Source organism: Strix uralensis, chromosome 3 (assembly GCF_047716275.1).
Source record: "Strix uralensis isolate ZFMK-TIS-50842 chromosome 3, bStrUra1, whole genome shotgun sequence".
NCBI lineage: Eukaryota > Metazoa > Chordata > Aves > Strigiformes > Strigidae > Strix > Strix uralensis.
In genome coordinates, this window is record NC_133974.1 from 123,792,355 (window position 1) to 123,810,280 (window position 17,926).

General features: G+C 43.6%; 1 protein-coding gene across 3 annotated transcripts in view; it reads left to right on the forward strand.

The window, feature by feature from the left end:
* Positions 1–2,183: 2,183 nt before the first annotated feature.
* The window catches only part of ATL2 (atlastin GTPase 2), a 41,310-nt gene continuing 25,567 nt past the window's right edge, over positions 2,184–17,926 (forward strand). For 2 of the 3 annotated variants that reach the window (XM_074864235.1, XM_074864237.1), the window contains exon 1: positions 2,184–2,320. In XM_074864235.1, coding sequence (XP_074720336.1) covers positions 2,260–2,320 — 61 coding nt within the window. In that variant the 5' untranslated portion in view covers positions 2,184–2,259. Of the gene's footprint in view, positions 2,321–15,369; positions 15,539–17,926 lie in introns of all 3 variants that reach the window. The other variant, XM_074864238.1, reaches the window with a different exon arrangement.

A 17,926-nucleotide genomic window follows, 5' to 3' on the forward strand; every position in this document is an offset into this window, starting at 1 on the left:
TTGACTTCTGTTCTCACATTACAGCAGCACCAAATCCTGTCGCATGGAACAGAAATTTATCTGTCTGTAGATGCACTATTTCAAACTCTTCCCTGTGTAAACTGTTCCAGACTTGACCAGAAACAAGGCTGTTTACTAACAACAGAACAGAAACTTCTTCAGTATTGTGGGTTTTTTTCCCCTCAGTTTTTTAGTTTTCATACTGCTGAGCTGCTGTTTGTCAGTTAACACTGTTTCTAGCTTCTTAATTCAAGGTATTTCCCTTTGTCTGATTTCCTGTGTCTCTCTGAAATGCCTCTGTATGTAGAGTGTGCTCTGCCTTCTTTCTGATGTCAGGAAAGGTTTTCCTCTTGACGTGGGAGGAGGTTAGAAGGACAGGCAATGGCATGCTCATTTTCCGCAAGTAAGTAAGAGGGTATTAAACTGCAAAAGGCTAATGGCAAATTTTTTTTTCTAGCATTCATACCAACACTTCTGTACAAAGGGGTTGAATCCTGCTTCCATTTATGCTGATGTAAATCTAGGATAATAAAGTTCTTGACAGTTTTACAGCATTGCATATTTTATTATTACAAGTGGCATAACTGGAATGGAATATATGATATGGTTTGATCGTTGTATCCTTCTGCAGTTCTTACTTGCTGTGATTACAGCACCTTTTTGATATTTAAATATTTTTTAATGTGTTTTAGACATTAAACTCTCTGAGGCAAGGACTGACACTGTAAGCATAGCACCCAGTGTAATGGACCCCACTGTTAGGAAGACTACCTTAGTAGTAAAGGACCAAAAGCGGGGTTTAGCGAAGGTTTGGAAAGCACTTCCAGGTGCCACAACAAGTTTATTGGTTTTTCCTTTAAGATCTCTTCTAAGCTTTCCCTCCAACTCTGTTTAGGCAGAACTGAGCTCTGCTTGTTTTTTAGATTGCCGTCCCTCAAAAGCTGCATCTCCAGGACCAATACCTGGAGATGACTCAAGACTTTGAGAAAAATGGTTTCTACAGAGACCATTACCACGGTGAGGTGGGTTTTTGCAAATCTGTTGCCTACTTCATGTGCTGATTTATCAGACACATTGTTGCAACAAGTGACAAGGTCACACTGACCAATTTGACTGTGAAGGTTTACATGACCTTTAGCAATAGGAAAGGACCTCACAGACCTAAAACCTTTGTGCAGTAAACTAGCTTTAAAAGTTGGCCTTTTAAAATGACAGTGTAAGGTCAGTTTGGGTTTAGAGGAACAAGACTTACAAAACCCAGAAACTGCAGGAATGTTTGGTCCCTTGGGAACTTGTGTGGCTTGTTCTGATTCAGAGCTGTCCTTCTGTGTGTTTCCAGCCCAAGTGCAGCAGCAGTGCCACAGTGAGCGAGAACTCAAGAGTGAGGAGCTGGTGTTACTGCTGGAAATGCAGAGCCCTTGGATCCCTTTCCTGGCTTTTCCTGTGGCCCAACAGAGGTGGAAAAGGGAAGTGAGGGCCCAGCGGGGTGAGAGTGCAGTGCAGGCAGAGGTGGATGCCATCAGGGAGCCTTAAGGGATGGGCCTGGCAGCACACTGGCTGCGTTTTCTGCACAAATCAGCTGCGCTGAGAGCATCATGCCAATGGCCAGTGATGAATCCCCGAGGGCTGCTCACCCTGAGGTGGTTTGTGTGGCCTTGGGGCCTTCTGTCCTGCTGTGCCATCTTCATCCCTTTGCCCCAAACACTAAGTCCCCTGCTGAACCCTGCACGCTCCATGTCGTTTCGATGGTGGGGTGCTGGGCCGTGAGGGGGACACCCCACCCCTCAGCCGGAGGGCCGGGCCGGGCAGCAGGGCCCAGTTGCAGGGTTGCGTGTGTGTGTGTTTGCTTCTCCCGCATCGGCGAGAGGCCCCCACGCCGCGTGGGGCTTCGCCTCCCCGCTCAGGCGGAGGCGCGGGCTGGGCCGGCGCTCCTTTCCCCGCGGCCCAGCGGCCCCGCGCCGCCGGCAGGGGGCAGCGAGGCAGGCGAGAGCAGCAGGCGGGGAGTGACCGCGCATGCGCCGTTCTGGGGAAGGGGAGGGGGAGGGGGGGGGTGGGGCGGGGAGGGTGGCAGGGCGCGAGCTGCACTCCCCGCCCCGCCGTGCTCCGCCCCGCCCCGCCCCGCCCCGCCCCGCCCCGCCCCGCGCGAGCGGCTGGGGGGCGCTAGGACCCGCCCTGCCCGCGTGCCGCGCGCCGCCGGGCGATAAAGGTCTCGCGGCGGAGCTCTGACGTCACGGCGAGTTAATTTTAAACCCGGACAAGATGGCGGAGAGGGACGCGGCGCGGCGCGCGGGTCCGGCCCGCCAACGGCCCGACCCGGCAGGTAACGCGCCCCACTAGGTGGGCGGCGGCAGCCGCGGGCCGGCGGCGGGGCTACCCGCGGGGCCCCCCCCCGCCGCCGGCGTGGGGCCGGACCGCGGGACCTGTTGGCGGGCGGCGCCGGGGGAGGCCCCGGTGTCTCCCCCCTCCTCAAAATGGCGGGGGTGGCCGCCAGCCCCGGCGCTTGCCCTCGAGGGGCGGCGGGGGAGCCGGCGCGGCGGCCCCTTCGCTCGGCTCGCTGCGCGCTCCCGAGCGGGGTCACCCCGCTCTCCCTGCGGCGGCCGGGGCCTCCCGCTGTGCGGACGGCGGCCCGCACCGGGGCGGGGGCGGCCGGGGATCGGCGGTCGGTGACCTTATTCCCTGCTGCGGCGCGGCCGGGCCGCCCCGCCGCCCGCCCGTGTGTCCATGACGGGGGGAGCGGGCCGGAATGCGGCTGGTGCCGCCCGGCAGAGGCCCCCGGGCCGCGGGGCGCTCGCCTGGCACGGTCCCGGGGCCGGAGCGGAGCAGCCCGAAGGACGCCTGCTTCCTCCGGACCCACGTCCACCTGCGAAGGGAGCAGCGCCGGGCAGCTCAGGGAAGGAGGTGGCTGATCTGCGTTGGCCCGTCCCCCGTATGGCCCCGGTGCTCTCCACCGTCAGTGCTGTTCTCTGGTGGTGATGGGACGTGTCTCTGGCGTGGTGTTTAGCCTCAGATGTGCCAGAGTCTGCGCAGTATGTTTTTTGAAATAGGGTTATTTCTCAAGAATATCTTAAAAGCGAAGAGCTTATAACACTCTCTCTGCTATAGTCCGCGTGAGGTGGGATCTGGGACTTGTGAAGACTGTACTGACTTGAACGTTATGTTGAATCCTGTGAGTTTTTTAGCGCTGTGCTAGAACACTGAACTATTTTAACGTCTTTGTTGTATAACTCAAATTTGGAAGCAGAACGATTGGACTGGGCACGATTAAACAAAGTTTAGCAGATGCCATGTGCTTCTGTTGATTTCAATTGCTTCATTTGGAAGCCAACTAGAGATTGGGAAATGTAGCCACACTGTAAACTGGTAGGTGTGGAGTGGCTACTCTGCTTTTTTTGTAGGGAGGACAAGTCAGTGCTTTTGAGCATGTGGAAATGTTTGATTGTGTTTGGCTGCATTGCAATTTTAATAATTTAAAAGAGTCCATAGATTGAAATTGAGGTTGTGGTGCTGCTTTATTGCTTGGGTACTGGTTTCTCCCTTCCCAGCACTGCTGAATTTTCTTTGATGGTTCTCTGTGTTTTGACCACTATGTAGTTTAATAGATTAGATTATTGCGTAACTTTCTCAGGGTCATAAAAGTGCCAGTCCACATGTAATAAATGGCCTTTAAAGTAGCTGTGTCATCATTAGTGGTGGAAGCATGCGTGTGTCACTTAAGTACTTTAGACATGGAACAACTTAATTGATAGGATCTGCATGTATAGCTATGTATGGTCTGTGCCTGCCTGCAGAAGAGCTTTCTATTCAATGAAATGCAGCAGAGTGATAGATTGGAATAGTTACAAGAAGAGAAATGTAACAGGAGGGGCCTGTAACTCCTCCTGTACCATTACTAAGTGTTGCTTAACAGCTGTTATGTCCTAGCTTGCCCTAAAGTCACTAATGATGTTACAGTTCCTCCCCAAATAATAGCTGTGGTGTTTCAAATAGAATTCTTTTGAAAGCAGGGAGTGGGGTTGAGGAAGGCTGTATTCCTTCCTTTTCAGGTTTACCTGCCTGTAACTTAAAGACGTTTCTCAAATATTTCTAGCACAGAAGAGTTTTACCTGAACTGTCATAAAAGCATTTCTTTAAATACGACAGTCTTTCCCGCTTTAGGAGGCGAACGAAGCAGCTCTTGTTCGTGTTAGGTGGACAGGATTGCTTGAGCCAGGTCTCGCAGAAGTGCTGCTACTTCTCAGGTGCCTTGTACCAACTACAGTCCCTGTGTTTTGGTTAAAATATCAGTAATTAATGTTTGCTTACTGACTATGCTAATGAAGTACCACTGACTGGAGCAAGATACTGTGATAGATGAGGGATTGTTTTCTTGTCCTAGTAAGAATAGGGACACTACCTCAAGCTGACTAGGCTGGGTAAGAGCTGGGTCTGTTGGAGGGAGGAGAGCTGGGGATTTTCCTCTGATGTAACAGAAGAGCACTTTTTTCCTGATAAAAGTATCACATCCTCTCCAACTTCAAGTTTTGCCCAACTGCAAAACCAGATGTAATAAGCAGACAGAAATGCAGGTAAATTAAATTCTGCGTTCTTGTTTTAGTAGTGAACCATAGTGGTGTTAGTCTTCAGCAGAAGCTGGATCCTCAGGTTTCACTTCAGCACTATGATAAAACTAGTTTTAACTTTGTGCCTGTTGTTAGTAGACTGTAAAAGTTTCCAACTGTTCCCAGGACATTCATAAAGAAAACTGCCAAGTTTAAGTTAAACTTCACCTTACACAGAAAAGTGAGATTTGAAGTTGCTTTTGTTACTGCATTGCAGTCATGAACAGTCCCTCTCCTGAGGATGATTTTTTGATATCCTAGCATGGCAGCCTTTGCATGGGAGGGCTTAAACTTTAAAATCAGACTGAATTGTTTCTTTGTTTTTACTGTGGCTGCATGCTTTGCCTACAGTGTGATCTGCAAGCTGCAGTTTGAGTGTATTTTTCCAACTTCTTGCTAAATCCTGCTTTAATTTCTCAAACTTGCTATACTAATCAATATTTTAAGGTTTTTGTCTTTAACTTCAACTATCTAAGGTGAACAAGGCACAAAAATATTTTCTAAGCTTCTGCATAGGCAGGCCTGCTGTATTTGTCATTTGTAAACAGCTGAAAGTTTTTGGAATATACATTGGTTCTTAAGACTTTACTCTTACTGGAGAATGACTGGGTCTCTTTTGCAAAACATTTTCAGCAACCTGAACTTCTTGAGATGTCCTGGAGGAAAGATGGAAGTAGCTTTCTTTGTTTTTGGAAGGTTGTTCTCGACCTGAAGAATACTATTTCATCCTATAGCTGATTTTGAGGTCACAGTGCTGTGTAGGGTGTTGATTTACATGAATACATTTATGGAGTTAGGATTTGTATCTGAAACATCAGACCAAACAGATGAGCAGGTTTGAAATATATGTGAAAACATTGCTCAGATCGATGTCTGCTATTTCAGTTAGCTGCAAAGAAATGACTGATATGAAATGAGTGGTGTCTGTTAGGACAAGGGTTATAATAAAGTCATTTCTGGCAGCAAATTAATACATTATAGGGACTGAGGTTCCGAGGGCATTGGTAGCTAACTTGTCTGACCTTTAACTTCTGTTTATTTCTGAAATAATATGCTTTGTGTAATGTCCATTTCCAGGAAAGCAACATTTTATGTGCTTGCTAAGCATGCTTTTTGAAGCAAATTCAATATAAAAGTCAGAGGAACTCAGGCATTTAAATTCAGAAGTAGATCCTTGGTCGACTTAAGAAACCTGGAATGAAATCTGAGGAATTTGAAGATCTGTCTTTCCTCCCCCACTGTTAATTCTTATTTGACTGAATTTATCTTCTAAGACTTGAAGGTAACACTCATTGTATTCTGTAGCTGTATGAATGAGTTACTGGCAGATGACCCAGGGTATAAATTAGTGCTAGGCACGTAGCTACCTGTTGGTATTTAACTGGAATTATCACTCTGCAGGAAAGCAAGGAGCTTACTCTTCTCCCTTTGCATTTGGGAGGGAGCTTACATATGCCATTATAGTGCTGTAGCTGGTAAATTCACTTAATGAATTACCTCCATAGCAGATTGTTTATGTGCTTACATATCCTAAAGCTATCTAGTTACTTTGCCTGGAGTTTATCACTGAGAATTCCAGCTGCTCCATGGGAATGTTACTCCTTGAGGTAACAAGACTACTTTGTATCTCGTTCTAGTGTGAGAATAGTAGATCTTTGTGCCCAGTGTGACTTGTGAAGCTAAATAAGTCTCTTCTCCCTTTTCTATTAACTAAACAGAAAAAACAGCTGTGCTAATTTTATAATGGTTAGTAGCTGACTCCTCTTTAAGGTTGAAAAAACTTGAAGCAGAATGTTTGACACCAAAGGTGGCATTACTGAGCCATATAGCATCCCAGGTAGTCTGACAAAAGTTAACCTGAGTGAATGCAGGTAAGCTGGGTATTGGATTTGAGGCCAGCTTGATGAACTCATGAGCAGGGCTAATAAGAAATCAAATATAATGTGAAAGAGAAGTCCATTTGGGCCTCTGCAGAAATGATTTTATGAAAGACCAGCTTCTTTTGAAAGACTCACCCTGCTCTTCTGCATCCTGGAGGAATAGATAAGAGAAGTGCCAAAGCTGTAAGATTGCACAAAGTGCCTTTTGGGAAAGGACTCGGCTTAACAGCTTGGTTACTGGGCCTCTATTTACGGCTTGTGTATGGTATGAGGGATATTCTGATATACTTTTGCTAGGAAGGGAGATGTCTCATCTAATATATTTTTCTTGTTCTAGGTGTATTTCTAGCTTTGTTTTCAGTGCAGATAATGAGCAAACGACTGTATTTCCAGCCCTACATACCAGTGATTTCTTCACGGCAAGGTGGAGTTTGTGTGCTACTGCAAGTCTTCACAGGTTTCTCTTAAAAGACTGAAGTAGAAGCCAAAACCTGGAAGGCAGTGGAGTTGAAGACTTGAACTAATAGTGTTGTACAGATTACAGGCATGGAGTGTAGAATGTAATTTCCAGGAAACTGGTATTTGAGAATAGAACTTAATTTGTTCTTATGCAGTTGTTGCTCAAGTGAGATCAGAATCGCATTCCAGTTTGTTGTTAGTGTCAAATCATAATAATTTTTGCACCATTGCCTTAGAGATAGTCGTATTGGATTCACAAGTTCTTACTGGTCTCAGTAAATTATTTGGAGTGTCTTTTGAGCGATGTGTTGTATAATGATTCCAGGAAAATAAGATTTGCTTTTTTAACTTGGGTTGAAAATTATAGAAACCTGTTGGAGAACATGTGTCAACTGCTTGTACTGACATGTTAGGACTACCTCTTTTATGTTGTATGTACTTGGAAAAGTTGTTCTCGCCTGAGTGGAAGAATAAGTGCAGTTATTTTAACTGTCTCCATAAGCCCGATCCTATGATACTACTTTTCTGCAAACTATGTCTTATTCCCCTCTCCTCCTCAACCCCTGCTTCATTTTCAACTCCTCAGGTAAATGTAAGAAAGGGTCTTCTGGCTTTTACTTGTGGCTGTTCATTTATCTTGGTCTGTGTAGTGTGATCTACCTGGGGAACCTTAAACAATTGGGAAACAAAAGGTACCATCTATCAATTCTCTGCCTAATATGGAAGTCATCACAGTACTGATTTCAGGGGAGGAACAGTCACTCAGAGTGCATGAACCGCTCAGCGTGGAGGCAGAAGCCTGACTTCCTTTTGATGTATTGCTTAGACATAAAATAGTAGTGAAAACAACCGTTGTAGAAAATTTAGGTTAACGTTCTTGATATAACCAAATCACTTTCTTAAAACAAGAAGTCATCTTACTTTTAAGATAACGAGGTTCTTAAATGCTTTGTATTTCTGAACTAATACTAAGGAATTGTTCTTGTTAATAACAGCAGTGTGATTCTAAACATGGCCTTAAAGCTACCCCCAAGACAGTTATCACTTATCTTCCAATCAACAAAGTCTTAAGCTTGTCATGAGGATGAGGGAGGGAATGCAGTACAAAATACTTAAAAGGAAATCTTTCTAAATGCCAGTATGTCAGACTTACTAGTACAGAAGTTGTTTGGAAAAGTGCAGTAAGTAATGCCTTTGGGACTGAGACACAGAACTGGGGTATTTTCTAGAGCTAATAGTACTTTAGAAATAAGTAGCTACTGAAAACTTACCGCATGTTATGCTCTGAGATTTAAAAGGCCAAAAAAAATCTTTCAAAATATAATAGTAGTGATAGGAGCATTAAGAAATGCTACTTCTGCTGTTAAGCTTAACTTTTTCAATGGAAAAATGAACATTCTCTTCACTATGAACACTTAGATAGCAGATGCAATTAAATACTTGTGGAACCTTCAGATGCTACTAGGAATCCTGCTTATTTGAGAAGACCCTTAAGATGCAATCTGGTGCTTTTGAAGAGGTTGGAAGTTGGCTTGTGATAGACTGAATGTTATTCTTAGAGTCTCAGTCTAAGTACTGAGTGTCAGGCATATCACCGTTTCATTAATCAAATACCAAACTGAGCTGTTCTGTAGTCTGTTGTTGACTTCTGTAGTGCATTAGAACTGACTAGATTAAGCTTTTGTGAGCTTTAAAGAGCAGCACACTGGTGTCTCTCTCTGTTTGGGTTCATCTTCTAAACCTAGACTTTTTTCCCCAGTGTTTGTCCTCTATGCACTGCAAGGACAGATTTCATGCATACACAGAATGAGGACAAATATGATCTACAAAGACTAAACTGTTGGTTGGAGGGGAGTGTTAAACATAGTCTTCAGACAGTTGTATTTCCCTCTTCCTTTTCCACCCAAGTGAAAGATGAATAGTAAACCATTTGTAGTCTCAACGTATGGTCTGGTCTACTGTCCTGTAGAAAAGCAGTTAGATTGGCTAGATGTATTCAGACTAGTCTGAGAACTGGACATAAAGAGAAGTAGTAACCAGCTCCCTTTCTGTGTTTGTTCCTTTCAGGAGGATAGTGTGGCTTGGCTTGCCTTGCCTCTGGGATTACTCTCTTCGTTTTCCCCTCAATGCTGTACTCGCTGCTGGGCTTGACTGGCCAGCAGCCGTTAATGTACACATAACAACAGCATTTGTTGTCTCAGGAAAATACTGTTTAAAACCCAAAACTGCTCCTCTTAAGACTTTTCTTTTGCTAGCAGTGGCTGAGGTTTCTGTGGTAGCAAGTGTCATGAATGATGTTGAAGAAGCTTAGGTAAGCAGGTAAGTCTTGAGCCCTTTGAACTGATAAGAAGGTGCTTGTTTTGTGGAACTGAGCTACTAAAGTGTGTTCTACAGTGTTCTTGTGACAACTGGTAATTTTGAAATTGCAATTCTTCTAATCTACTCTTTAGTAGAGGCAGGTCTTAGCAGGTCCAAGGGAATGCTAGTGCCAAACTCAAGGTCTTCCCATCAGTCACACAACCTAGTCTGTGTTATTGACAAAACTGAAACCAGGGTTAACCTCCATTTGCAAAGAAAGGAAACCTCGTTGTTAAGTGGAGGTTAACAAATGTGTTGGCTAGCCCAGCCTAAGTCTGAACTCTTTCAGATCTAGACAAATCCTTGGCAACACACAGTCTGATCTAGTTACAGCCCAGTTGTCTACCCATCTATGCAGTGTTATCACATATCACTAAGTCAGTCTCCACATGGACATGCTTCTTAACTGTGCTTGTGAGTTCTGAGTCTGGAGAAGTTTTGCAGCTTAACTAGGTTGTAGTCACAAAGCTGAAGGTTTCTTTTGGCACTAGTGCCCAGTCAAGCAGCTTTTGCCTCCTCAGTTGTGTTGGTGCAGCTGTTTCAGAGGCTGTAGAGTGCACAGCACATCACCTTGTGTTTGTTCAAGATAAGTTGGTGCCTGGACCTAGGACAGTGGTGCCAACACAGAGGGCAGCAGTCCTCTACTACTGTTCAGCAGTACAGCTGAACTGACCCTGTGCCCTGCAGATGAAGCTGCGTAAGCTCTGCTTTTTGTTAGTCTTCAGTTCCAGTGCTCACTGGACTCTCATGAGGTGATAGTTTGTAGAAAACTGTTCATATTGGTTTGCTTTTTCTACTGGTTTGGTTTGTTTAGCTGACTTGACTCTCAGCAGTGCTGGGTATGTGGCAAAATTAGCAGGAAAAGCAGTGTGGTACTGTACTGTGTGGTGCTGGAAATGGGAAAGAGTGGGAGAGCCCTTGTGTGAGTGGGTGGTTAAGACTGCTAGTGAAACAGGCTTGAAGAGGCAGCAGGGGAGAGGAGGAGGAGGCAGTTACTGGCACTGTCCTGTTGGCAGAATAAATGTACTTTGAGCTGTTGCCTTAGCAAGGGACTTCTGTGCAGCAACAACAATGATGCCTGGCAGAGATTCAGGAGTTGTGAAGAGTAGGTACAGGGCTCTGACGTATATGGACATGGTTAGGTGCAGTATCAATTATGAGTTAGTTGGAGGAAAGTGATATGGCAATCCAGCTCTCCTTCTCTATGTTCTTAGCAGCAGGGACTGTGATGAAAACTACTTTTGTTGTACCTGTGTGAGAAAAATCTCTTCCTTCAGCGGAAGGAAGTGAAGTGAACACATGGAAAATGTAAAATTTTTTTGGTTTGAGTTCTCCCTGTGTGTGGGACTTCTCCTGTTTCGATTCACATTGATCTGGGCATTAATTGTGTTGGCACATGTTGTGTTTCCCCCGGTCCCATTTCCCTTTCATCAGGTGAGTGTGTTAGTGATGCTACCAGATTAAGAACAGTTGAGAAGGGAGAGGGAGGAGGAACTGAAATACTCCATTAAGGTGTCTGAAGGTAGTTACTGTATCAGGTTTGCTAGCTATGTGATACAGAGAAAGCAGTTTCTTAAGGTAAACTCAGTCACTCCCTGTACTGCTCTCTTTATTCTTTGAGATGTAGTGTTAAAACAGAATTGTGGAGTTCAGTGCTGGAAAAGCTGGATGGGAGGCTCTCTTAGCTTGCATGTACTAAAAGGGAGGTGCAAAACTGAGTGTAGACTGGAGGCTGGGCTAAAAGATCACTTTTGCTTAGAAGCTTCAGATTGTTAGAAGCATGGTTTGATTAAAAAGGAAAAATTAAAGCCTCTTTGGCTTGCTCTGTTTCCTTAAACTTGTTGGCGTTCCTGACTGACAGCTTGTTCATCCTGGCAATGAGTATGAAAGCAGACCCCTTGGTGTACCTCCCCGTACAGCGAAAGTAAGCACTTGCTTTGCTTGCTGCTCAGCTCCTCTGTGACTGTGGTACAGATGCAGCTGGGGGTGGCTGAACCTATTCTGGCTGCTAATCTAAAGATCAAACATGGGGTAATTGCAGTTGGCATCTCTCACCTTACTCTTTTCTCCATGTCCTTCTCACTCAAAGTCTTGGTCTGCATTAGCTGATCATTGTTTAAATTATCAGCTGCAGACACTAGGAATACATACAAGGTATGTAAAATGTAGTTATGGCCTAAACCAATTAGAAAATACTGATTGAATCTTCTTGGGTGCGCAACAACATTAAATAAAATCACTCTGAAATTCAAGCAGAAGTCTGCCTGGTTTAAATCTGTGGCTTGTAAGGATCCAGTTAGCCTGCAGTGTTCATGAAGAGCTTTCACTTGCCATTTCTGGAGTCCAGGATGATCTAGGGCATTGTCATATCTGGTGTATTCTCAAGAACCTGAGGGATGGGTAAGAAAGGGGAGAAAAGGTGAGGAAGAGGCCTTTTAGTGCTTTCATCTGCCATAGTATTCTAAAGCAGCATTCTTTGAGGGGGCTGAAAAAGTACTGGTAAACTTCACTGTGGGTAGAGATACTGTTAGGTCCTTCAGTGAGTGTGCTAATAATAGCTGTGATTTTTAGGCAGAGTGGAAGAAGGATGAGAAGCATGCTTTGTCACTATCCTTACCCTCCAAGTTTTCCCTTGTAGCTATGGAGAAACATCTTTCTTATGAAGTTCATGATGTGCTTTCAGAAAAGCAATCCTTTTATGAATAGGTTTTTTCTGTTGTTACTTACCAGGTTGTATCAGGGTTTGTTTTTCTTCTTAATCTCTACTTATTGGTATTCTACTTGCATGCATCTGCTGAAAATAGCTGAATTTGAGGGTTGACATTTTTGCTGCACCTCTTCATTATAATGAAGTCTCCCTCTAGCTTTTCTGTCCCCTTAAATGGAGAATGCAAAATGCCAGCTTATCAGTATTTTGCATAGCTGTGGGAGAGCTGTCTGCTCCTGCATGCATGCAGACCATTCAACAGAGAAACAATTTAAAGCACTTAGGAGTAGACAGGCCTATTGTTTGATTAGTTATGGTGCTTCATAGGTATCTAGGTCATCAGAATATCTTGTTTTTCCCCTTCTCTGGCAGAATTGTAGCTTCAGGTACTTCTCTCTTCTGCTCACAGTTTATGTAATAATCCTAGATCTGTCCTTTAACATCTCACTGCCCTGAGGGAACAGAGAGAGTTAAATGCTTCTTTTCCCCTCCACTAACTCCTCTGTCAGACTTACTGGATATCCAAACAAGTCTTTGGAACTTAGCTCATCAGTCCTATTTATAGCTGAAATATTCAAAACATTTAATTATTTCTGGCCTTAAAATGAGCTACTTGGCAGTATTTGCTAGTCAGCAATAGGAAAACAGTGATGCATTAAGGTCTGTGGCAGCCCTATGTTGGTCTTACTGTGAGTTTATTGCATGGAGTAGATGGCTGAAGAAAGGGGAGGACAATTTTGTGACTTTAGTGATTTTTTTTTTTTTCCAGTAGATGTGCCAGATTTTTTACCTTGTCCAAATAAGGTTTGAAGATTAACCTATTTTTTTTCTATGCTCTGGAACTCAGTTCACACATGCCTACACTTTCCTCAGTTCACTACACCAAAACAAACATTTAAATAGTTTGTCTCCTTTCTCTCTGAGGAAAATTTCCTCGGTGAAGCTCTGAGAGAATGCATTACATTTAAATGTGGTGCAGCAGTTTCATCCTGATAACTTATTTTAAGCTTTTGATTCAAGCTGTGAACTCCCTCAGGCCGTGGACGTAGAACAAGATTTCAAGACAGATGGTCTGAGGTTAGTGTAGCCCACTTCAGCTTGCTTTATCATTCGGATGTGTGGGGGATCCTATCATGCATCTGTACTGAGCTAAGAGCAGGAGGCTTAGATTGCTTTTTATGGACACAAACATGGGGTGTCTGTACAGCACCAAGGAAAAGAGTTCAGGGATGCTGAGAGCTGAAGTATGTAGGTGGACTGAAAGTTTTGATTTAAAGTTGGACTTACAGCAAATACAGGTTTCTGTACAAACAAGTTATTAAGACTGCCAGCTTGAAGATGTACAGTGTGAATGAAGTCTTTGTCAATCCTTGTGATAGAGGAAATGGAAGGAGTACTGATGAGAGCCATCTGTGCTAATGAAAGTGACTTGTTTAGACTTTGTTCATAATCCAAGTCTTAAACCACTAAAACGCAAATGGGATTTAAATTTATTTTAATGTAGTGCTGTGTCTGTGTGCAGTTGTCTGTGTCCAACCCACTGTCCAGAGAAGCAATTACTAGTTGTCAGTGCTTGTTGATCAAGAACCTATATTGTGTCTAAAACCAACTGAGTTTACCAATTAGTGTTTGGGTTTTTTTTGTCATTAAAGAATGTGAATGATGTGTTTAAGAAGCTCAGCCTGTATTTGGGTGGACACTTAAAGGTAAGTATGCTGGTGCTTTATTTCAGTTAATGTGCTTAAAGGGAGAAACTTGCATTTAAAGCAGGCTGTCTCTGATTTTCTGTAATGTGCAGGTTGAGCTGACTGTTCTCACTTCTGTGTTCTTATACTGCAGGACAAATAGGCCATCAGCTGCTAGCTGTGTAGCAGGGGAAGCAGGAATTAGATTTTCATTTTACTTCAGAACTTTTAGAAGCAGGTTATTTAGTTGAGTTTGCTCAGTTGAAATACTGTCTGTACATACACAAGAAGCTACTGTTCTCAAAATCTGGCTTAGCATTTTAACAAATGGTGCCTGTTCTGGATACTTAGCTGTCAATAGTGTCCATAGGATTCCTGCTGTAGTTGCTGAGTGGAGTGAAGAGCTTATAGGGAAACCTTGTGGTAGTATCTTCTCCTGGCTATATTTGCTTCCATTCAAGTCTGTCTGCTTCTGTGTCTTGCTGTACAATATTGCTTTTTTTATCTCCTAGACTGTTGACCTGGGTTAGGAAGTTGTTATGCAGAGTCAGAACTGTGCATTAGCTTGCGTGCTTTAATTGAATGATTCAGGTTGGAAGAAGCCATAAGGAAGTAGGGAGTGATTAGTAAACTGCCACAGTAATAGGCCTGAATGGATGGCAGACTTCAGGGATAAGTCCAGTTGATGATCTCTTTGCATCAGCTCAAGCCAGAGTGTAGATACAACTGTAGTCTGGAGTATGTTAGTTCAGTAGTACAGAAGCTTCAAAGGTCAGATGAACATCTTGAAAAAATGAAAATGGAGCTGTAGGTTTCTGGGCTAGCAACACTGTGCTGCAAGTTCTAGTGCCATATGCTTTGACAGATGAGGGCTTTTCTGTATGTACTAAAAGCCTGAGGTCCAGTCTTCTGTGCACATGGGGATTTTCAACAGCATTGAAACCAACCCTGTGAGCGAGTTGGGTGAATCTACTGGCCTGTCTTTAGTACTCTGGCAGGAGGCAGCACTGCCTGGCTGTTCTGCATGCAGTGCAAGGAGCCATCAGCTGTGCCTCAAACAACCACACTCTTGAGCGTGAATGTGCGGGGTCCATAACCCCATTACTAGGGTGGAACTGGAATTCTTAGTGTTAAGGGATACTATAAAAAAAAAACAAACAAAAAAAACCCCAACCAACCAAACAAACCCAACAAAAAAGACCAAAACAACAAAAATATGTTGCTTTAGTTGTGTCTATAACAGTACTGAATGTGTTGTCATGGAGACCTATATAAGGAGGCTGCCATGAGCTTTGCAAGTCCAAATTACTGTCCAGTTGGCTAGAAACGCTTCAGTGTAGGGGTGGTCATTCTGTGAACGCCACCTCTTCTAAAGTTAGTCCTCATCCATTTCTCTACTTGATTTACTGGGACTGGACTGTTGCAAGAACCTAAAGCAGTCTGTGGGCCTTAGACTGGGTTTTAGGACGAATCCACTTAAATTCTGAATTTCAAGTAGTACACTCTGACTGTCCTGGAGCAGGTGAGGAAAGGTTGGGGGGGAGGGGAGCCCTAAGGAGTAGGGCTTCATGTTGTGAATTTCACTGACTCCTGGCCTGACTTGGCTTGACACTGCTATCAGCACGCTTCTTTTATGAACCACTTACAGAACGTACTACAACGCTGGTGCATTTTTTTTGCAGAAAACTGGACTGTGAAGTGGGACTTCTTGTCCTGACCATTGTTTTGAGAGACTGCTCTGAAAGTAGTTCTTGGAAGTGTAATGTGATCCTTCTGCCCAGGATGCCAAAGCCTTCTAGAAAGGCTTCCAAAGTACTCCAGTGCTGCCTGAGACAGTGACAGAGTAACAGGGTAAGCAGCCAGAAGGTAGTATAAAGGACCAAAAAGGTTGTGACATCTGCTGAGGAGTGTGTGACAGGTTAGCTTATGCTGCTGGGATGAGCAGTAGTACTTTTTTCTACAGTTAACATGCTTAACTTGCACAATGTCTGTCCTGGTAATTGCTAACTAGTTCAAAATCTCTTGAAAGGTGTTCTCTGCAACTTGAGCATGAAGTTATCAAACCAGCTCTTCTGGATGGATCAAATTTCTTTCACAGCTGTCAACGCTGTAGCTCTCCACCCTCTAAAGTGCTTGATTCATGGCAATGATGGTCTTTTCTGTAGGTAGGTTGTGTGGTGTCAGATATATTAGGCTGTCTAGTGTAAAAATACTAAACCAAACAACCCAAAAAACCTGACTTGATGCTCTGGACTTGATTTTTCCAATTTCTGCTGGTAAGTGAAATCTAAGAGGAATTGAATAGGGCCTAAGATGAATCTTCTTTGCTGTCTCCTCTGAGCTAAGTGAGCTTCAGGGGTGAAGAATACTATGAACAAGATGTGGGCTTTTAACGGCCATATTGTGTGTAAGCTCTTGATAGTACTATCTACTTGTGATAGGGAGAATCTGCTTGTTTAGAAATAACTAATGATGAAAGACCATTCTACTTGTTTGTCCAGAAAGCGTCTTGGCTTGAAGAGACTTTTGCTGGCTGTGCTCTGCACTGGCAGAAGGATGCTGCTACAATTTGCAATTTGAGGTCTGCTAAGGTTCTGATGACTTCCAGGTAGGAAAAGATGGTTGATATCAGACTCCAAGTGGATGAAGAGAAGTTGCAAATACTGCTTCAGACTATTTTAAAGTCTACATTAGTTTACAAACCTGATATCTTACTGCAGCTGAAGTGAAGTATATGTTTAAATAAAAGAATGTAAGGCTGTTTTAAGAAATCAAGTTAAACTTGCTTCTGTGGATTCCCCAGGCAACAAAGGCTTTGATACATTGTGTGAATATCTGTTTACTAAAACACGGGCATCTCTTTTTGGAGCTATCTAATCCTAATGCTTTTATCAATAGAATATTGCTTTTATATTTCTAGGCTGTGACGCTGAAGGCTTTATTTCTGACTGTCAAAATCTTTGTACCTCACCTGGGCCATCCTTCTAAGTTTTCTGGCCTACAAAGGGTGCTACCTATATGGGGCTAAGTCTGTTTTGTAAACTCTTTCAAAAAAGAGGGCTTGTTTAATTTCTGAGAATATAAAAACTTTAGGCCAAAGGTGAGAGTTTTTCTTCTGAAGTGGTGACCACTATGGTGTCAATGTAGTTTGTATAGTTCGGTGTCCTGTTGACAGCTTTTATTTTTAAAGTTATTCCCTCCAGTTGTCATGCCTGCTGATTTAATTGAATTTTTTTGGCCTGCTCTGTCAAACAGTTTAAGTTAGTGATGCTAGGGGCTGTTTTGCACACCCACTGAGATAATGTTGGAGTTTAGTTCTAGCTGCTTAGGATTTAAGCATTCAAGTTTACTTCCTGTTCAAACCAAGTACTACTCTAGCTTAATGTATTCAAACCAATTTTTTTAAGATTTAGTGCCACTGGCCTTTAAGTCAGCACAGATTCAGTGCTTGGAAATGGAAACATCTTTTCTGATCTGCAATGAATTGAAATATTGTCAGAACCAGCTAAAGAGACAGTTACTGGAAAAAACTTGAGGATTGTCATGTTACAAGTTTTTTTAAGTTCATGCTAATAACTCAAATGTCTGATTACATCCACAAAACAGTTGGAGCACTGCTTATAAGTCTTTTGCTGAGGATGGTATCTAGGATGCAAAGTCTGTCAGGAATGACTTGTCAGGTCCTGTGGGTATTGGTAGGGTCTCTGCCATGAATGAATTAAACTGTGGTGCTTTCCATGGTGCCTCATGACACATCCTGCAAGAGAACACTGCTTCTGGGCTGCTTCCACAGGAAGCACAGGGGCCATGTAACATACCTGCACGCAGTGCATCAAGTAACTGGAGATGGCTCCTTCTTTGTCTTCCTTAAAGCAATGCTTGGAAATGAAAGCAGCACTAGCAGTCCAGCATACTTAAATTCATACAGTGATGTTCCCAGATAAGTAACTGCTAGGAAGGTGCCTCAGTCAGGATTGTGCATATGGGGTTCTGATAGAAAATGGTAAAATGTAAATCTGGAGTTGGAGGCAATTCTGTAAGCACAAAAATGCTTCCAGATGTTTGATAGGAAAAGTGGAATTAGGCCAGTGGTAGAGTTTGTTTCTGCTGTGGGACAAACTTCAGTGGTGTGATACTTGAAAAAGACTTCATCTTGGACAGGTCAGTTTGTTTGGTTTTCTTTTAGGCCTCTAACCCAGTAACTCCTGAATTCTGGAAGTCAGGAAAATAGATATTGGT